The sequence below is a fragment of the Ammospiza caudacuta genome, chromosome 21, assembly GCF_027887145.1.
Source record: "Ammospiza caudacuta isolate bAmmCau1 chromosome 21, bAmmCau1.pri, whole genome shotgun sequence".
NCBI classification, from domain to species: domain Eukaryota; kingdom Metazoa; phylum Chordata; class Aves; order Passeriformes; family Passerellidae; genus Ammospiza; species Ammospiza caudacuta.
Window position 1 is genome coordinate 11,456,379 of NC_080613.1, and position 20,087 is coordinate 11,476,465.

The 20,087-nt window shown below is 40.7% G+C and overlaps 1 protein-coding gene across 1 annotated transcript; it reads left to right on the plus strand.

The window, feature by feature from the left end:
• Nucleotides 1-349: 349 nt before the first annotated feature.
• On the plus strand, nucleotides 350-20,087 carry MAN1B1 (mannosidase alpha class 1B member 1). Its single transcript, XM_058818363.1, has 13 exons — nucleotides 350-539; nucleotides 2,726-2,834; nucleotides 3,950-4,086; nucleotides 5,043-5,203; nucleotides 7,190-7,299; nucleotides 8,580-8,765; nucleotides 10,763-10,911; nucleotides 11,515-11,703; nucleotides 12,545-12,735; nucleotides 14,316-14,436; nucleotides 16,083-16,280; nucleotides 16,575-16,706; nucleotides 17,496-20,087. Exons 1-13 carry the CDS (start codon nucleotides 408-410, stop codon nucleotides 17,697-17,699), a joined length of 2,019 nt encoding a protein of 672 aa, XP_058674346.1. The 5' UTR covers nucleotides 350-407; the 3' UTR covers nucleotides 17,700-20,087.

Sequence of the window (20,087 nt, forward strand, 5' to 3'; positions counted from 1 at the left end):
CCTCGCAGGGCAGGGCGGGGGTTCGGCGAGATGCGCCGGGACAGCGAGAGGCAAGGGCAAAAATCAAAGCAGCCTCGAGCACCCCTGCCCAGGCTTGAAGCCCGAACCCGTGAAGTAGTGGGGGGCTCGGGCCGTACCTACGCCGAGGGCTGCGGCCTCGGGGCGGCTCGGCGAAGTGGGCAGCGCAGGCTGACACCTCCTCCTGCCCGCCCGCGGAGAGGGCCCGTCCCGACTGCGCTTCCTCAGGGCCGGTGCCTCCGCGGCGCCGCCGGACGCGCTGGGTCCCGCCTCGCCTGGTGCCATCGAGCGCGGACGCGCCGGCGCCAGAGCGGCACCGGAAGCGGTTGCCGGAAGCGGCCGCTCCGTCCCGCGGGGCCATGGCGGCAGGCGGCCCCTGAGGCGCCGCCATGTATTCGGGTGCCGCCGCCGCGGGATCGCCGCGCCGGGACTTCATCTCCGTCACTCTCGGCCCAGAGGAGGCGGCCGGGGTCGGTGGCTATAACAACAGCAAGGCTTGGCGGCGGCGCTCCTGCTGGCGGGTGAGGGCCACGCGGGGAGCTGTGCGGTACACGGGGTATCCCTGGCCTCGGTGCGGGGGGCACCTGGTGATGGGGGAGGGCTGTTGGGCGGTCAGGAATGTCCCTAGGCTTAGGTGCAGCTGGAGTTTCACGGGGGGCCTAGCGTCGTCCCCCAGTTCCGAGTCGGGCAGAGGCCATGGCTGTCGGCCCTGGGCGCTGGGGCTGCCTCGCTCTGGGCTCTGCTTTCGGAGTGCTCAGGGCTGCTCTCCGCGGGATAGGGGTGTGTAAGGCACGGGCTGGCTGAGGTGTCTCCACGTCATGTCTTAATTTTCACGAATAAAGCTGGGACCGGGGGCATACGGTAAAATCCTGCCCTCTGCTCGTGCACATTTGAGAGGCAACGCCGAGCACTTTGGACAGAAATGAAGATTTGGTCTCTGTGCCTTTGTTCCCTGTGTTAAGGCTTAAGGGGAGGGTCCTGTCTTCTGCCCATGGAGATTAAAGGGAACAGTGTGAGAAGAGGGGTCCTCTGGCAGACCTCTGGGAAGTGACCTTGTCTGCTTGTGGGTGGAATGGGCAGACAGCTTCATGTGGGATGGGAGTCTTGGGCTGGAGAGTCTTCTGTGGGAAAGAGTGAGTCAGAGGGCCAAGATAACCCTTGTTACAGATAGGAGATGATGTATAGTCACCTACAGAGGCTTTACAGGTCATCAGATGAAGTGTGTATGAAGAGCTTGTTTAGGCACACAGTCCCACAGTTCTCTTTCTATTACCAGCTAGAGAGATATGGGCCCGAGTCATCACCCTTCATTTTACACTTATTCTTTGTGAGCAAAAAATCAGTAAGATGGTGGTGAATGCCCTCACATGTTCTTGTGCCTTACTCCTACCTGTTGCAAGACACCACAATTAAAGCTTCTTTTCCCATCCTACCCTGATGAACCACAGGGCTGCTGGATTTCAAGCGTCTTTTTGCAGTGGGAAAAGGATCATAGAGTTTGCTAAGCAGGTAGAACTGAAGATGACACAGTGGGACCAGCATTTTGCAGTGTGTCCAGAGAAGGGTATAACAGTATTCCTGTACAGTCAACAGTGCAGATGTAAGGCAGGAAATTGTGCTGTGGGACTCACAGTGTGAGCCCATTGACAGTTCTGCACGGAGACATTCCCGGCCTCTGCATGAGGATGTGGGAAGTACCGTGTGGTTTGTGGCAAAGGTCCTTCCCAAGTGTAGCATTGGCAGTGAAGTTCCCTCTGTATATCCAAACCGGAATTAGTGAATTTCAGGAGGACTGTTGGAAAAGTAATGGTGGCAGTTTAACCCTTGATGTTTAACTCCAGCTTCTCTCGCTGTAAATTGAGGCTAATGTTCCTTGGCATCGTTCAGGTTAACGTAATTTGCTGTCAGTTTTTCAGTGATTGTTGCATATAATCTAGTGTTAACCATACATTTTTGCCCAGGACTAAACTTGAAAAGATTGTGGGTTCGTCTTGTTTGCTGTTGTGGTGTTTTACTTAATTTTCACATTGCTGCAGGTTGGTGCCTCTTTTTTTTGTGGTGCAGAATTTGTTCTGTGTGACAGTTCCCATGCTTGTCAGAGCCAGGATACCTGACTTCTCTTTTACAGATTGACAGAATATTCTGAGTTGAAAGGGACCCACTCTTTAAGCAAACAGCCCATACAAGGATCAAACCCATGACCTGCCAGTGATTGGTGCTCACCTTATTTTGAGCTTTTCTTCTTTGCTGCAGTAACATTTTTAGTTTTCCTGCCATTTTCTCGTGTTTCTAATTTTGCATGTGCATTCTGCAGTCCCTTGCCAGCCAAGAGGAAAGAGGCTTTTGGCTGATTTCCCAGTTGATAGCTTAGCAGGTGCTCAGGTCAACCAATGGAGGTTGTGATTGAAGTCAGCTGTAGTTGAAGCTTTCTGGGAATCTTGGCATTTGGCAGCTTCTGAGGTTCTTTGAGCAGGTGGTTCTTATATTGTTTTTTGTGAGCTTCTTGTGCCAGCTGGTTGGATTTCTGTTTGCTCTCTTATCAAAGAAAGTTAGCAATGGATATATGCAGCTGGAAACAGGGTAAAATTAAACCTAGTCAATTTTGTGGGTTTTAATCTGAATGAACTAATAAGAGTTTATTTTCAACCAAGTAGGTTCTTAATGTCATGCTAAATATTCTTTCTTTTACTTCTTTTCTCTCCTAAAGAAATGGAAACAGCTGTCCCGACTCCAGCGGAGTGTCATTCTCTTCCTGTTTGCGTTCTTGGCAGTGTGTGGAGTAATTTCGTACACAAGCATGGGGGAAACATGGAAAAGTATGTGTTCTGTACAGCTCACAATTGCCAGACTGAGCTGTTAACACCTCATTCTGGCAATGAGAGATTAGGAGATGATTGTGGGTCTTATAACCAGTTTTAATTTCCATTGCTAATGACTGGGTGTATTAATTAAAATGCAGTTTTGAGATGATTTTATGTGGTGTTTGAATGATGCAGTGCTTACTCAAAAAATATTTTTGGTATTCCATTTCTTACTTTGTGTTGACTAGGGCAACGTTTCGTTTTAGTTGATGTCCTGGTTTCAGGCAGGATAGTTAATTTGTTGAAGTAGCTGGGAGGGGGTGTGGCTAAGGTCTGGATATTATTCTGTACCCCCTCAGTTGTTGCTGGGCGTGGGAGAGGGGAGAAAGGGGCTCTTTGTGCTGGGCAGAAGGGGCTCTTCCTGGCAGAGAAAACATAGCAGGGGCAGCCATCTTTATTCATGCCTTCATGTAAATAGTTTCTTTTTCCTATACCTTTTGTTATTAATATTGTTGTCCTTACTGTTTGTTTTTTTATTTCATTGCTGTTTCCCCAAAATTGTTCTTATCTCAACCTGTGATCTTTGCCTTCTGTGCCACCAGTTTTCAACTCATCCACACCAGAGGGAAGGGGAAGGGGGAGGGCAGAACAGAAAAGGGAGAGAGAATAGCAGTGTTATGGTTTTTGTGGTTTCAGGGAGCACTGAATTGGGAACTACCCTTCCAAAACTATGACAGTTGATTAAAATCTGAAAGTTTTGAGTGTGGTTTCTTTATTGTGTTTGTATGTAGATACGGGTAGCTCAAACCCAATTAGTTTAGAAGTTCTAAGCATTTGGATAATACTAATGCGCATTACTTCTGATATTATCTTATTAATTGTGTTGAAAAACTGAAACAGTATCAGTTTTGAAAATCCCCATGTGCCTTTTAGCAACTTCCTTTTACATTAGGGAGAGGATTAATACCAAAATACACTTTGTATCTAACAATTAGTGTGTTTTTATCAATGCTTTGTGAATGCAAACAGTTTTTGGAGGTGCATCTACTACTTGTGTACAGCAAACTGTTATAAATTTCTAACTGCCCTTGACTGTTGATTCCTTGTGCTGAGTAGTTTTGTGTGTCTAGGTATAACAAACAAATCATTCGATGATCAGAGAACAGAACAAGAAATTCCTAGATTGAAGCTGGCAAATCCAGCTGTTCTACCAGCACCCCAGAAAGCAGATGCCAACCATGGAGACTACCCTGAGCTTTCACTGCAGGTAATGTGAGAAGAAATTAGTTTTCTAACGTCACTAAGAGATTGTGAAGGCAAATAGTGCTTGGTTCCAACAGTTGTTGTGGAAGAAGGAGTTGGAACTTGCAGTAAACGTGTGCTCTTGGTGGAATGCTGTCCTCTCAGGGAGGGTTTTGGTATTGTATTTCTTGGCTTTACCTTATTTATTTACATGTTCTGTATGCTGTTTTTTACTCACTGCTCTTCCCAGGAGGGCCAGGACTTTATGTCACACTGACCTCTTACTTGAGGCTTCACTTGTGCTGTGTGAATCACTCTCCACTCTTGTGAGAAGCCTGGAGTCATGATTTATCTGGGAGCTTGAGAGATAGCTTCAGAAAGAGCAGATGATAGATTTTGAAGGGTTATGTTTGTGGGGAAAGGAACATCAATTGACTGTGAATTAGTGGAGCAAAGGAATACTGGTTACTGTGTTGTTTGTCATGAATTTATCTCATGAATTCAGGGATGTTCAGTTAATGAATACAAAATTTTGTGTGAAATCTTTTCTTCATCATGCAAAAATGTACATGTATTACTGTATAGTAATTCTTGGTTTTTACACTGGCATTGTGGAAACTTGTTTTTGCATTCTTTTGCTAATTCTCATAAATTTACTGTGCCTAGTAGAATGGAATCAAATATCCTTACAATCCTTCATCACTACCTTGTGTTAAATGAATACTTGGGAGCCGTAAAGGTAGTTCAGAAGTAATTTATCAGTGTAAACTTAAGAATGGGATGATTTTACCAAAAGTTTAAAGCAAACAAACCCACAAGATCTTTACATAGGTTCCATTCAGGTCAGAATTTGCCTGCTGCAAAACAAACAAAATAAGATTTGTATGAATTTATGTTTAATACTGGAATGATATTGATTTATGGCTTGAAATTTTACCATCTCTGCAACTTACCAAGCACATTTTTTTTTCCTATTCTCAGAAGCCACCAAAACCACCTCATGTTCGTCGTGGTCCTTCCAATCTTCAGATAAAGGCGCCACGGAGAGACACAAGACTGAAGACCCAACATGATACCATGAGGGCTGTAGAAGAGCTGGTCGAAAAGGATAAAGTAGAGAAAACGGAGAAATCTGTTATCAGGTAGAAATGTTTCAGGCAAGGTACAGTGCTTCCTTCCACCTTGCCTGTGCCAAGATCCATTGAGTGTTGGAATGAAAATTTCAAGGGCTTTTTGTTGTATGTGTCCGAGGTTATTTTCTTTCTTTGTCCACACAAAGGTTTGTTCTCAGGCCTGGCCTGATAGCTGCTGATATTACTAGGCTGATAGATTTAATTTTGATGAATGTGCAGTTTCTCTGATTTTACTGTTTGCATCACACAGCTGCAGAGGGTTTGGAGCCCTGCAAGGCTGGCTGTATTTCTAATGCACTTAGACACTCTTAATGTTCAGCAAGATTCTCAGTGTCCAGAGGTTTCTGCTGTTGGTTGTAATAAATGTTAATCTAACAGTATCAATGTAATAGTGCTGCTGCAAGTGTTTTTGTCCTGGGGCAGGTTTGGAAAGTGATAGCATTGTCAGTGGGTTGGTGCTACTAAAGAAATTGGGCCCAGGCCAACCAGGCAGAACCAATGGATGTGTACATAGCTGTGTGAGTGTAACATGATGTGCTTACTTCTTTCTTACAAGACATTTCATTCCTTGTACAGATCTGGTAGTATCTTTAACAGGAGGTCTGTGCTTCTATGGTTATGTAAGTGTTTTGATTTGGGAATAAGTGAAGGAAAAGACTACCAAAGGTTCAGCAGAGGTTCTTCAGACTTGGAACATGAGGCTTGAGAGTTTTATGTGTTTTATGTTCTCTTTATCACTGGCTCAGATGAGCAGATCATAGCATTGGAATTGTGCCTGGCTCAGCATTTTGGCTGCCAGTATTGTCTGAAAATGTTTTATTGTTTTGCTTTGGCGTGGGCTGTAACTCACAGATTTGAACAGGTGGTAATAAGCAAACTTACAAGAGCAATGAGAACATAGTGAAGACTAGCTACAAATTTAAAGAATACAAGTAAGAAATGAAATATGGCATTTATCTAAGTCAGAAGGTATGCTGACTGGAAACAGTCGGACTGTTAAAGCAAACAATATAGACTTTAAAGATCCTGTAAGCCTGGTTCCCTTAGAAAGCATATAATGGGCTCAAAGACACCATACCTATACGTTAAATGGTATGGTTGAGATTGTTTGATCTTGATTTGAATTTGGCCTGATTTGAAGTCTGCTCTGAAAGACAAAGACTTCTCCTTTAGGAGATTCTTCATGAAAACCTGTAAAAACTGCTTTACGCATCTGTGGTAGAAGAGAAGGCTTGTAATCCCTTGACAGCAGAGTTAGTACTTTGAGCATCTCATCCTTTGTACTTAATCATGAGTTTTGGTGATCATCGTTTATGTGTCATTTTTGCAGCATGGCAGGATGGTAGAAATGCTGCAGCCTTCTTCAAAGTGTCTCTTTCAGAAGCTGCTCAGAGTAAGGCCACAAGAACAGGACAAAGGGCAGCTACCTGTAGGGGCAATGAGGGATGAAAGTTGGGGTGGGCAATATGAACTGGCCAATGGGAGAAGCAATCTAATGCAGATTGGCAGTAGTGCTTGCAGAGCACCATGGGCTGCGTCCTCTCTATCAGCCTAGGTGGACAAACTCTGATATATTCTTCCAAGAGAAGGCCCTGGGGATTTCTCTCAGGGGGAAGGATTGAGAGGATTCAACATGGTACTATTTAGTATTAGTAGCTAGTGTGGTAATTTCAGAGCTGGTAGATAACAAATTGCTTGTAATACAACATTTTCAGGTGTTTATTTTAAGAAGTTTTTTGTTAAATTCCATTGCCAAGATATTTAATGAAAATCCAAGAGCTTGTAACACACATTTCTTAATCAAGTAAAATTTTTCTGCAGAGAAAATTTCTTTGAACAGAAAACTTACTTAGTGGGCCACATAATCATTTTGAGCCTTGCTACAAAATGTAACTTCTGTTTTATCAAAATACTGTGTGATAAAGAAAATACAGAGATAAGTCCCATTCATTTGCATGATTTTCTGTGACCAAAATAAGTCCCTTGTATTTGCAGCTGGAGAGGAGCAGTGATAGAACCTGACCAAAGCACTGAACCTCCATCCAGTAAAATAATGGAACTAGAAAAATCTTCACCTGTGGAACCTGAAGACCAGAAAGAACCAAGTAAATAGAGCAGCTAATGATACCTTTTTTTTTTGTTTGTTTGCTTTTATGGTTTCAGTTGTGCAGTTTCTCCCCATACACGTTATTTTATTTGTTTATTTAGATTAAAGGAAACAAAAAGTATAGGAGAGATTGCTTACCTAAAACATCCTAGTTTTTCAGTGTTCTTATTTCACTATGCCAGCCTTCATGCTTGTTAGCCTTCAGAATTTGAAAATAAATTTTAGAGACAAATCTTTGAAATGTAGCCTCTGGGAAGAGGCAGGATAACCTAAAGAAGGAGGGCATGCAAGAGACAGCTTCCTTTTCAGCTGTGCCTTTCCATTTGTTCTGCAAATACAGGGGAAATGACTTCCTCCCTGAACTAAGTGGAACTATTTTTAAGGCTCACCAGAAAGCTGCAGAAGTTGTTTTTAAAGTTGCTGCACTTGTGGAGCTAAGAACCTGTTCTTCCTTTTTCTGAGTTCAGAAAAGAAACCAGGAAGTTCTGGTGTGATGAACACGACATATTTCAGTGTGATGTATTTGCACTTCTGCAAGCTTAATATTTATGGGGTTAGCTGTGCTGCTTGGTGTTTCCCACTCTAGAAGTCTTTGTTCATAATTTTTCAGAATGGCTTGAAATTTTTCATGTTCAATGCGTAACGTAAGCTCCACTTCACGGCAGATTGCAAGCAAAAACATCAGTACAACTAAGAAAAAAGACTTGGTTTAGCCAAGATGGAAAATGTAAATTTTCTTTCTATTTTGATATTAAATAGAAAGTTCAATAGAAATAATTTTGAAGAAGTGATTTTAAATTTAACAGAAAGCAGTTGGTAAGAGAGGGAAGATGAAGGAAAGATGTTGTGTTGAATTAGCTGAGGATTTTATTCTTAAGCATATGTATTCAGCACCTGGATTACCATGGATCTTAATCTGGTATTTCCTAGCTTCTGTCTTTTTGAGCTTTAGTGATACTCATCTATAGCTGTGCATGATTATTTTAATGGTTTATTTGCAGAAGTGACAGTTTTGTTGCCAGGGAGAAATCTCTATTTCCAGAGAGATTTCTCTCTTCCAGAGAATTTGACTGAATTGCTGACTGGAAACACTGACTGGTTATTCTGCTGAGGAAAGGCTGTTCTGAAACAAATAATATGAGGGTGGTTTTTCCATTGCAGTGATCAGTTAGTTTGAAAGAAATTTTATTTTCGGTGCAATGCAGTAAAGTGGTGCGCAGTAGAGTTGCATCAGTGCCCAGTAGAAATCCTGAGCAAGGTGCTGTTTGTCCTTTGCAGTGCCCATCAATGAGCGCCAGCTGGCTGTGATTGAAGCCTTCCGCCATGCCTGGAAAGGGTACAAGGATTTTGCCTGGGGCCATGATGAGCTGAAGCCTTTGTCCAAGTCCTACAGCGAGTGGTTTGGACTTGGGCTTACCTTAATTGATGCCTTGGATACCATGTGGATTTTAGGCTTAAAAGAAGGTAATTTTTTTCCCTCTTCCAGTTTTTTTCCCCTAAAATAATTCTTTAATTTCTTTTCAGGTACTGCCTGTTCAGAGTTCTTTGAGGGGAATATTTATTACATGTGGCCTATAAATTTAGCTTCCTTGTGAGGGTAAATACATACATACATATGTATGTGTACACAGTGTATGTATCTGGTAGAATTTGAGGGATGTTTTAATAAACTTCCTGGTCTTTGTTTCTGTACTAAAACCTCTGTGCCATTACATAGCCACTGGGGGCTTTCTGCCCATCACTCTTGAGTAGTGTCTCGATGTTCCTTGCTTGTGTTTTACCACACCTAATACCAGTATTTCATATATGGATTTAAGAAGGCTTTTTCTGTAAGGAATCCATGGGTGGAGAAAGGGACTGCTCAGTACTTCTTTCCTGAATTGTTTTGTTGTCTGTATTTTTGAGAGTTATTCTGGAAATGACCATGCTAGAAAACTTTCAAACAGATTTAAAAACTAAGCCCAAAATTTTGCAATTCTGTTGCAAAACACTTTAATGCTTAATTAGTATTTATGACCTTTTTTTTTTGTTGTCGCTTGGTTGGGATTTTATTTTTGGCGATGCAGAGGTTTTTTTAATGGTATTTAAAAATTGCTGGAACTGTATCTTTTTAACCATGGTCAATAGCCACCTTTGTAAACTTTTATTAAACTTACAGATTTTTCAGTCATGATAGGAAGAACAGAGCTGCCAGTGAGGGTGCAATAAATACTCAAAGTATTTCATGGTTCTGTCTCTTCTACCTTTGAAGTTTTTGTAAAATAGTATGTTGTGTGTGTGCAGCTCTAAGCCTGCGCAGGCTGTCTTGAAGTTTAATCAAGTTGACAGTATGTTGCTCTTTTTTTTTCCTAATTAATTTTGAACTGAGTAGAGTTTTTAAAATAAATTATTAGTATTAGAGATGTGTTGAAAATGGGTTCTTGGTGAGGACTTCTTTCTGTTTTTTATCAGTTCTGCTGACTGCCTTAGAGAGCTCCTGGGGTTTCTTCTGAATAACAAGTGCTATGTAAATGCAAGTTCTGTTTGAGGCTGCTAGTCTTTCTTATCACCTGATGAATGCAAAAGCTTCTGTGGCAGAGAACTCTGCCTTTGCTGTTGTACTTCTGACAACACTGACTGAAGAATTTTAGTAATTCTTCTCAACGTGCCCAACATCCTGTTTTTGCCCAGCATCCAGGACTGGAGGGCGAAGAGGCATCCATTTGCTCCAGAGTTTATCTTCTAAGGAATGCATTCCATTCTGGTAAACTGTTTGTTCTGCTTCTCACAAGCAGGAGTTTCCAGAAGCTGTGAGATCACTGAAATAGCTCAGCCTCCAGTTGTGAGGGCTAAATTGACTCACATGCACTGTGGAGACCCTGTGCCCAAGCAGTTACTGAGTGCTGCTGCTGCTAAGCTGATTGATGAACATAATATGCCTTTTCTTTTAACCTTTCTTTTGAATTAGTAATGTGATAAACAACCATTTTTGTTTCTCGAGAAAAAGATTGCACCATCTTGCAGGAAGCAGGCTCCTGAGGACATTGCTAGGCTAAAGCTATTAACTGAAAATGTTACCTGTTACTGCGCTGGATAATGGGTCTGGTTGAAAAAGATTTAATTAAAAGTAGCAGGCTTTGTGGAAGTGTAACTAATTATTTGACAAGTCAAATGGATGGATTTGAACGATTCTAATTTTGGGACTATTTTACTAAAAAACTTCTTCTTTTTTAAACTATTAAGGATTTTCTGTTTTGGTGGATATTTCTCTCTGTATGCTTCTATGGTGTGTGCTGAGTAAGAATTAAGCCAATGGTAATGAAACTTCCTCCAGCATGTGCTCTTCATTTTAATTTTCCACCTAAAATATTCATCTCTATAGACAAATACAAGTAACTGTCATGAATATATGGAGTACTCATGTCTTTAGTTATTGGAACATGCCAGAAGTTCTGAACTGAACTACCTTTTACACTTTGCAGAGTTTGAAGAAGCAAGAAAATGGGTAGCAAATGATTTAGTCTTTGATAAAAATGTGGATGTGAACCTGTTTGAGAGCACTATCCGTATCCTGGGTGGCTTGCTGAGCACCTACCACCTCTCTGGAGATAGCCTATTCCTGGAAAAAGCTGTGAGTGTCTGGCCTTACAAATGAAATTGGGTTATGTATTCCATATTGGACAAAGTTGAGGGAAGGTTCCTCAGAAAGTTAAATGTTACTGGTTTTTAACAGTTTCATAAAGTGGTGGGGAAGGCATTTACCATTAAGCTTTAAAGCCTGCACTTCTGCTCTCTGTACAACCTCAAAGCCTTGCTGTGTTTGTCACCTTTTCTTGTATGTCTGGTCTTCTGCTGATGAATGGTTGACCATCATGAAGTTCATGAAACAAAAGAAGAAATAAATGAATGGCAAAGGGTAATAGTTGTTTTTTATTGCCCTTTCTGTGTGTCTTAACAGCATCAGCTGCTTCAGCAGATTAGCTAGATCAGCCCGTGACTGCATGCTAGGGATTGCAGCCTCAGATGAGGCCTGCAGTGCTAAGGACAAGGTGGAAACTCTGCTCATTACAATGAATAAGTTAATGTCTTTTTAAATTTAATTGCTTGCATCATCTAAAACTAAGCTGCTGTTCTTCTTCCATCTGCTTTGTGAAGAAAATCTAATGGGATGTCCATTTATATATATATATATGTATTTTTGGTTTGACTTGTTTTGACCCTGTGCTTTCTTTAGAAAGACATTGGAAACAGGCTTATGCCAGCATTCAAGACGCCGTCCAAGATACCTTATTCTGATGTCAACATTGGTCGGGGCACTGCACATCCCCCTCGCTGGACATCTGACAGCACTGTGGCAGAGGTGACCAGCATTCAGTTGGAGTTCAGGGAGCTCTCTCGTCTGACTGGAGATGAGAAATTCCGGGTATGGAAGAATCAGTTGATATTGCTTGCTTTGTCCATTTCTCTGCAGCTCTACCACTGACTCTCCATCAGTACTCATGGTCTCAGGAGTCTATAAGTTATGATAAATAAGTTGTGGAACTCTAGACAAGGGAAGAAAAAGAAACAAAATATTCCGTTATTTTATTGAATGCCAGAAATAGTAGTGGAGATGAATAATTGTTTTTCATCCTCAGAAACAGCTTTTAAGTAGAAAAATAAAAATTTCTGAGTGTAGTTTCTTGATACTGTTTTCTGTGTGCAGAGAACAAAACTGAAATGTTACCATTCAAGGAACTAAAATGTCATTCAATAGTTAAGAGTCTGAGAGCAGGTCACCATATAGGGAAAAGTTAGTTGAAATAAAAAGAATTTCAGAGAAAATAATATTTTTGATTTTTCTTTTTGTTCGCTGATGTTATTATTTTGATATTTTGTATCCACAGCTCAGTGTTGAAGAACGCAGTCATTTAAAGAACCTTACTATTGCTAAATAGATTCATGTAGTTGATTTTTTTGCTGAACTTCTCCTTTGCAAGTCTGAGTAAATCTGAGTGCTGTAGTACTGGCTTTTGAGTGGGCTTGCCTTCAAGGAAAGGAAACAGTTATAATTGCTTCAGAGTACTTGAACATAACCAGAACATCGTATTTTGAGAGTCCAAAAGTCTGAAATCTTGAATTTAATATATTGCTCTAGCTGAACTTGATGTCCCTGATGCTAATTTGGGGGAGCAAAGTTACAGGTTTGTTACTGGACTATAGTGACGTGACACAGTTCTGTACCTCATTTATACCTATAATTTATGTTTTCCATTTTCTTGTAGAAAGCTGTAGATGAGGTGATGAAGCATGTTCACATCCTCTCAGGGAAAAACGATGGCCTGGTGCCTATGTTTATCAACACCAACAGTGGACAGTTCACCCACCTGGGGGTCTACACTCTGGGAGCCAGAGCTGACAGTTACTATGAGTATCTACTTAAGCAGTGGATTCAGGGTGGAAAGAAAGAAAATGAGTAAGTTCTTTACACTTCTGATATTGGTGTTATAATCAGGTGAGCTGTAAAACCCGCTGTTGTAGTTTGCTGCTTAAAGAAAAACAATGCATGTGCTCAAGAGTCAGCTGGACTTAGTACTGTTTTTAAAAGCAAGCTATGAAGAAAGAGAGACCTGTGGTAACATGATGAAAGAACACAAAGAGAGTTAGCCTTAGTCTTAAAACTCCCCTCTCCACAAAAGCTTTTTCTTCCTCAGATGTGAGGAGTGTCACAGAAAGGAGATGAGAATAATAATGACACTTCTGAAATACTGTGGGCCTCTCCTTTTGACAGTGATGTCTGTGTTTCCTCTGGGTTTGCTAGTGAAAGGAGAGTTTGATGTTTGTGTTATCTTCTCTTTAATTCCAGAATGCCAGACTGGTTGGGGTTGGAAGGGATCTTAAAGCTCCTTCTGTGCCACCCCTGCTATGGGCTGGGACACCTTCCACTAGACCAGGTTGCTCCAAGCCCCATGCGGCCTGGCCTGGGACACTTCCAGGGATAGGGCAGCCACAGTTCCTCTGGGCAAACTGTGCCAGGGTCTCCCCACCCTCATAGGGAAGAATTTCTTCCTAATATTGTGTCAGTCTACTTACTTTCAGTTTAAAGACCCTTGCTCTATCACTTCATGCTTTTGTAAAAAGTCCCTCTTCAAGTCTCATATATTTCTTTTATCTGTACTGCATTGGTGGAAGAGTGTTTACAAGGAGGAGTTAAAGAGCTTGGAAAAGAAACTTTCCTTCAAGACAAGTCTGCATATAAGTTAATTCTGTTAGACCGTTAAACTCCTTGTTAATTTCAGGGAGTTTAATGCAGACAGAGCAAAAATGTGCTTCTTGGAGGCATTTTTGTGTGTCAGAGCAGATGCCTTTCTGCAAACAAAGCTTTCATCACTGCTCTTTCTGAGGCTTATTTTACTGTAAATGGAGAACCGCTTTCTTTGAGACCACAATGGCATTTTGTGAGCCGCACAATCAACAGGTTGTTTTCCATATTGAAAGTACATGAAAGCAAGGAAAAATGAAATTAAATACTGCGAAACAGTGTTTCACAGTGAGACAGGTCAATTGGAAAAGATTGCTTAAACTCTTTAAATCTCCATCTTTGGATGGGGGTACTGAAAAATTGCTTGGATAACCTGGTGAAATTGAATCTGCCTCAGAGCAGAGGGTTGAAATAGAGACCTCCAAGAGGTCCTTCCCAGCCTCGATTTTCTGTGATTTCAATAACTCTGCTTCCAAGGATTTTTGAAATAAAATCTGGTTATTGCCTAGAAACAGTTGCAGGTATTTTCTTTAATATTTGAATAAGTATTAAAGTATTATTTACTTTTTAAGTAAATAAATTTACTTTTCAAGTAAATTGCTACATGGTAGTGATAACTGATTCATGTTGTGTTGATGGTTACTGAGGGAGTTTTTTGAGTTTTCACGTTTAGTTAAATATTACTCTGTAGACTGAAGTAACAGTTGTCTAAAAGATTGTGCTGAACATCAGCTATGACCAAATATGTTCTAATTGTGTGCATGTGAGCCAACTGGGGATGATTTTTTTCACAGGCTGTTGGAAGACTATATGAGAGCCATAGAAGGAGTGAAAAAGCATCTTCTTCAGAGATCAGAGCCCAAGAAGCTTACTTTTGTAGGAGAGCTTGCTCACGGCCATTTCAGTGCCAAGATGGTAAGAAATATAATTGCAAAAGAAAACAGAAAAACCATTACAAAATTTAAATGAAACCCAACACAGAGGCAAATGCAAAGCTTTTCCCTCTCAAAAAACAAAACCAAACCCCAACAAAAACAAACAAATGAAAAAAAAACCCAAAACACAAGATGATATATACATACACATCTGTCCAGTGTGATGACAGTAATGAGTAACTGCCTTGTAGATACTAACTACAAGTGCAAACCGAGGGCCTTCTCTGAGTTACTCTAGTAAACCCATTTTGTTCCTTCAAGACTGAACATTTTGGTGCTGGAATTAAAATTTCTTTCTTTTTTCCCCCTGTTTTAGTCAGGGGGAAAAAATTCCAGGGTCCTAAATTGTTGCAATAATACCTATTTTACGTATTACTAGTTTTCAATAATTCAAAAATAAATGTAGGCACTTACACACCTGTGTTTTCAGATTTGCCTTCAAAAGAAGCATGTCATCTAATACTGTATTACGGGGTTTAAAAAGAAATGAATAATTTTGGAGGTTTCTGTCCATTCATGATATCTTTATTTTCCTACCTGGAAGATTCTTGGGTATAACAGTATGCTGTTTGCCGTAGGGAAAATTGATTGATCTTTACCCTGTGTTCCCTATTTGTGTATTTTAAGATCTTCCAGTTAAAAATCCCATGCTGTGCAGGTATTGTATAAGTGCGTAGCTTGTCGGAAAGATGAGTGATGTATTATTAATGTATGTATAGCCTTTCCTGATGTAGTGTTTTTAAGATCTTTAGTACTGGTTTTCAGCATGTGCTTCTTGGATCTGAATTTCCCAAAAGCTCTCCAAAAAAACTGCTGTGAGTAAGACCAGAGTCTGGGTTTTGGGTGGAGGGGGCTGCCCCATTCCAGGACAGGACAGAGTTGAATTGAGACAGATAGATTTGGCTTTGGTGTCTGTATACGTCAGAACACTTCCTTCTGTTTCAGAATTTTTGTTTTAATCCATTATTATTGGATGGAAGGCTGGACAGGTCTCTTACCCTGTCCAGCTGGAACAGTGGGGGATGTTTGGCTCCTATGTCTATGCTGACCTTTACAACCCTCCACTTTCTTTAAGTACTGGACAAAGCTTTTAAAGGTCCATACAGGGACATCAGAGTAGTTTTATTATGTTTTTGAGTGATGAGACCTGAGCTTTGATTCTGAATGTTGAAAATCATTTGAGATTCCATGTGTGACATTCATCTGCGGTGCTTATTTTCTTACATCAATGGTAGGTTTAGCTCCTAAGCTACCATTAGGTTAGAAAGAGGATGTGAAGCCTTTAGGTGGTTCTGTTGATGCCCTGCATGAGCTGATATGAAATGTATGCTTCTGGTAAACCAAAAGACACTCTCCTTCCCCTCAACATGACCTGAGACCTTTTTTCCAGAAACTTGTCAAAAAACACATTCTTCTACATTTTTGAAATTAACGATTTCTGTAATAATGCTGCCTGCCTCATGTTACATTACATGAGATTGTTAAAAAGTTATCCTCAAGTTGTTGGCATCAGAAATGTGTTTTGAAGAAGAACAAAAAATCAAAAAAATTAAGAAGACGGTGCCTCCTTTACTTCCCCTGCTGTTTGATGTGTAACTTCTCAGTAAGAGTTGTCTTGTCTTGCAGGATCACTTGGTTTGCTTCTTGCCCGGTACTTTAGCACTGGGAGCTCACAATGGACTGGCTGCTGATCATATGAAGTTGGCTGAAACTCTTATAGAAACCTGCTACCAGATGTATGCTCAAGTAGAGACAGGCCTGAGCCCAGAGATTGTACACTTCAACCTCCATGCACAGAAGGGCCACAAGGATGTAGAAATCAAGGTGAGCACACAGCTGGCCTGAACTCCAGGTTTCTCTGTAGCTCTATTCTGCTGTTGAACTCCTGGCCAGATACTAGCAATGGGGTCTGTTGTGGAGCAGCTAATTCTTTCTCTGCCTTGCCTTCTAGCTGTACCCTAGGCTTTGGTTTTAGTTACCCCAGCAGTATATTTAGAAGCTGATTTATGCATAGCAAACTCTTGGGAGCAGATGGAGATGTGAATAATTATTTTTCTCCCTGCATGCATCCTTGAGGAAATTCCCTGTCTAATACTCTTGCCTTTTTTTCTCTCGCAGCCTGCAGACAGACACAATTTATTGCGACCAGAAACTGTGGAAAGCCTTTTTTATATGTACAGATTCACTGGTGATAAGAAATATCAAGACTGGGGCTGGGAAATCTTGCAGAATTTCAACAGATACACCAGGGTAAGGCCAGTTTATTATAACCTTGTTCTGTCAGGACTGTATTTTTTCACTTGCTTTCTAACAACAACTTGAAAAACATACTATGTTTCAGGATTCATCAGATAAATGTGGGGGAATTTGTAGGTATATACAGAAAAATTGTTTTCTTACAGATGGAGATACCCTCCTTAGTCTATATAATGAAAGAAGTCATATTACATTGATGAAAAAGTGAAATACAGAAGCTATAGGCAAGACTACCAAAGTGTTAGAATCTGTAGTTTCTAGACTTTGGAAGCTGAGAAGGGCATGGCTGGATTGAAAGAACTCTTCAATTAAAGTTGCCAAAGAAAAAAGAAATAGCACAAAATGGCATTAATGGCATTAACACTATTTGTGTTCATTCTGACTATAGTGCTCATGGAGATGTCACTGATATGCTCTGAAAGTGTGGCACCAAATATCAATGGTCTGTTCTTGGGTCAGCTCTAATGTAGAAATCTCTGGTTCCTTTCTGTATGTTTGTCCAGAAACTTCAAAGGGATGTTCTTTGTGATACCCCTCTACCCTAAGCACAAATGGATATTTTGCTTCATTTATTGTTGTGGTTTCTTTTAAAATGCAATGAGAGTTTTTTTTTCATTACTGAAGCTTTATACGTAAATGAAAACCAAGTATGAAATGAAAAGCATGAAAACATGATCTGTTCATAGCACTTATCTTCTCCAAGTGCATCTGGATGTTAGGAAGTAAAAAATTGTTTTAGGTTATGCAAAGATACGATTTTTTATTTCTTTTTTTTTTGCACAGGTTCCTACGGGTGGTTATACTTCTATTAACAATGTTCAGAATCCCAGGAATCCAGAACCACGGGATAAAATGGAGAGCTTCTTCCTTGGGGAAACACTCAAATACATGTTTCTGCTATTCTCAGATGACATAGACTTAATCAACCTTGACAAATATGTCTTTAACACAGAGGCTCATCCACTCCCTATCTGGGTACCAGCATAGACTCTACATCAGTGGATCTTCCAGTGGTGGCATTATCTTCAAGTCACTTTACTTTTCAGGGTTTGAGGAGAGATGCTATAAAATGCACCTTTTTGACTTCAAACAACAGACAGAAGCTTGGGAAAAGCATTTCTGGTTTGAAGAAATCACATCAGTCTTAAATCTGATCTCTGGTTCTGGGATGGGCAAAGCTGTGCCATATGAAGCTGATTTCCCTGGTGCTGAGGTTCAGAAGGTAATTGTAGCGTGGACCATGACATTCTTGGGGCTCTGATGGCCCACTTAACTGATGACTCATTTATGTCAGTGTTACTAAATGCTCATTAAATGCTGAGAATGCAGCGAATTGGCTTAGGGCACACTGTTGTTCCTGGAGAGCAGGAATAAGCCTTCAGTTTTCTGGTTTATTCTGGATTCACTGAAACACTGGATTACAGAGCCATTCCTTTGTCAGACCGTGACAGTGGTTCAGGTGCAAAGTGGAATAAACAAAGAGCTGTAGTGCTGTCCCAGGGAAAAGCTGTCAGTATTGCTGCTGGTACTCTGATCTCATTCCAAACTCCCGAGATATGCTGCATCGTGTTAAGAGAAGAAAGAGGCAGCAGAGCATCTGTTGTGTAGTGTTTTAGTTTTGTAGAGTACTTGGAACAGTACTCAAGTTGTGGCTGAAATGAATGGTGAAAGAGAATTTGCTGCTGGTTTAGCTCAAAGTGGTATATAATTTTGTAGAAATATTGAGTTTTTTAACTTCCCTGCAGGAAAGCAGGAGATAATGTGAAATGCAAGTAAAACTACATGTGCATTTTATATCTTATTTGCATCAGTTAGACTCAGGTATTCTGACTGAAAGCTGCTTTCAGCTTTTCAGAGGTTGGGCACTGGGAAAGCTTGTGGGCATATTAAGTATCAGCTTCCTTGTGTCCCTTCCTGTTCAGATATCACATAATGGTTTTTGTTGACTCAAAACAAACCTACAGCTGTACAGCAAAGTTCTTCTTATTCATAATTTCTTGGACCATCGAGAAATTGTCAGTTATTTTTTTCCTTAGGAGTACAGTGGGTATTTTCAGCAGTAGTGTTAAAAGCAGACAGTCTACAGCAGTTCTAGACCCCAGTAGAATTGGAGAAATTAATTTCAGTTAGTTGAAGACAAAGTCGACCCAAATTTTTAAAGAATCTTACAGGACCCCTGGGATCTTTCATTTTTATATGTGCACATGTACAGATTTTAAGCCATGAATTTGAAAATGAGCTTTCTAGAGTGCTTTTCCTTTTGGATTTGGACTTGGACAGTCCTGTATTCATGGATAAGATCTCAGAAATGTGATTGTTCATGTTTCCAGTTGGTCTCACTGCAAGTCTCTTTCCCCCATGGCAGGGGTGTCATGGGCAGGGCCAGGAGCTGCAATCCCCACTAAATCCAGAGGTCACTAGCTGTTAATGGAGCTGACTGATTTTGACTCTAATGTTTCATTTTCCAGTGGCTGAGGGAGGTATTTTATAGTAATTGTAATCTTTGATTTGTAAAGTAAGATGCATCTTTGTTTTATGCTGATCCATTCTGTTTGCTAGAGTTACAAGTTTCTCTTGGGACCACTATTTAAGTGTTTTATATAATATTTATCATTCCATGTACTAATGGAAATGGAGAAATTTTAGGAATTATTTAAATGCACATTCTTCTGTCATCAGAGGGACCCTGTCCTGGGATTGACAGGACATAACTAGTCAGTGCAGAATGTTAATGTTCCTCTCGTTCACATGCCAGCAGTAACTCTGAGAACAAGCTTCTCACTTACAAGTGCAGTGGAATCCAGTCACTATGACCTTTGGCTACACAACTGATTTGCTGTCAAGGCTTCTGTTTTCTTTGGCACAACAATAAATGAAGACAGTGCAGTGGAAATGTGGAAGGAAGCACCTTCAGGTTTTTTTGTTCATGAAGCAGGTTTATGCTGCTGAGGAGCTGAGTTTGGGCTAAAAGCTAAAGGCTTAAAATTGGAGACTAAAGGAAAAAAAAAAAATTCAGTGACACTACCCAGGTCCTGCTCTCCTGTGTTGCTTTGGCCTTGTGCCTTTGAACAAAGTGAATTTTGATCCTTTAATTTTGACTGTGCTATGGATTGTAAAACTTCCAGGGTTTGGTGTTTCACCGGAGAGCTGCCTGACTGAAGCAAGAGAGATTTCTTAGAAAATGGAATACATATATAAATGCTTACCAAAAATCTTCTGGTTTGGAAGTTGTACACAAGTCTTAATGCAGTCGAGTCTACAAATGTGACTATGGGAGTCTGTGTGATACTTTTTTTGTTTTATGATTGGCTTGAGAGCAGTAATTAATTTCCTGATGAGTTGAAGGAGAGAAGAATAAACTGACACTTCCTCAAA

What these genes read in the sequence shown, in the direction of transcription:
- MAN1B1 (XM_058818363.1), top strand. Translation starts at nt 408, where the DNA reads ATGTATTCGGGTGCCGCCGCCGCGGGATCGCCGCGCCGGGACTTCATC. An exon ending in GATTTTAGGCTTAAAAGAAG is followed by an intron (nt 8,766 to 10,762) that starts GTAATTTTTTTC and finishes TACACTTTGCAG; the next exon opens with AGTTTGAAGAAGCAAGAAAA. An exon ending in ACAAGGATGTAGAAATCAAG is followed by an intron (nt 16,281 to 16,574) that starts GTGAGCACACAG and finishes TTTCTCTCGCAG; the next exon opens with CCTGCAGACAGACACAATTT.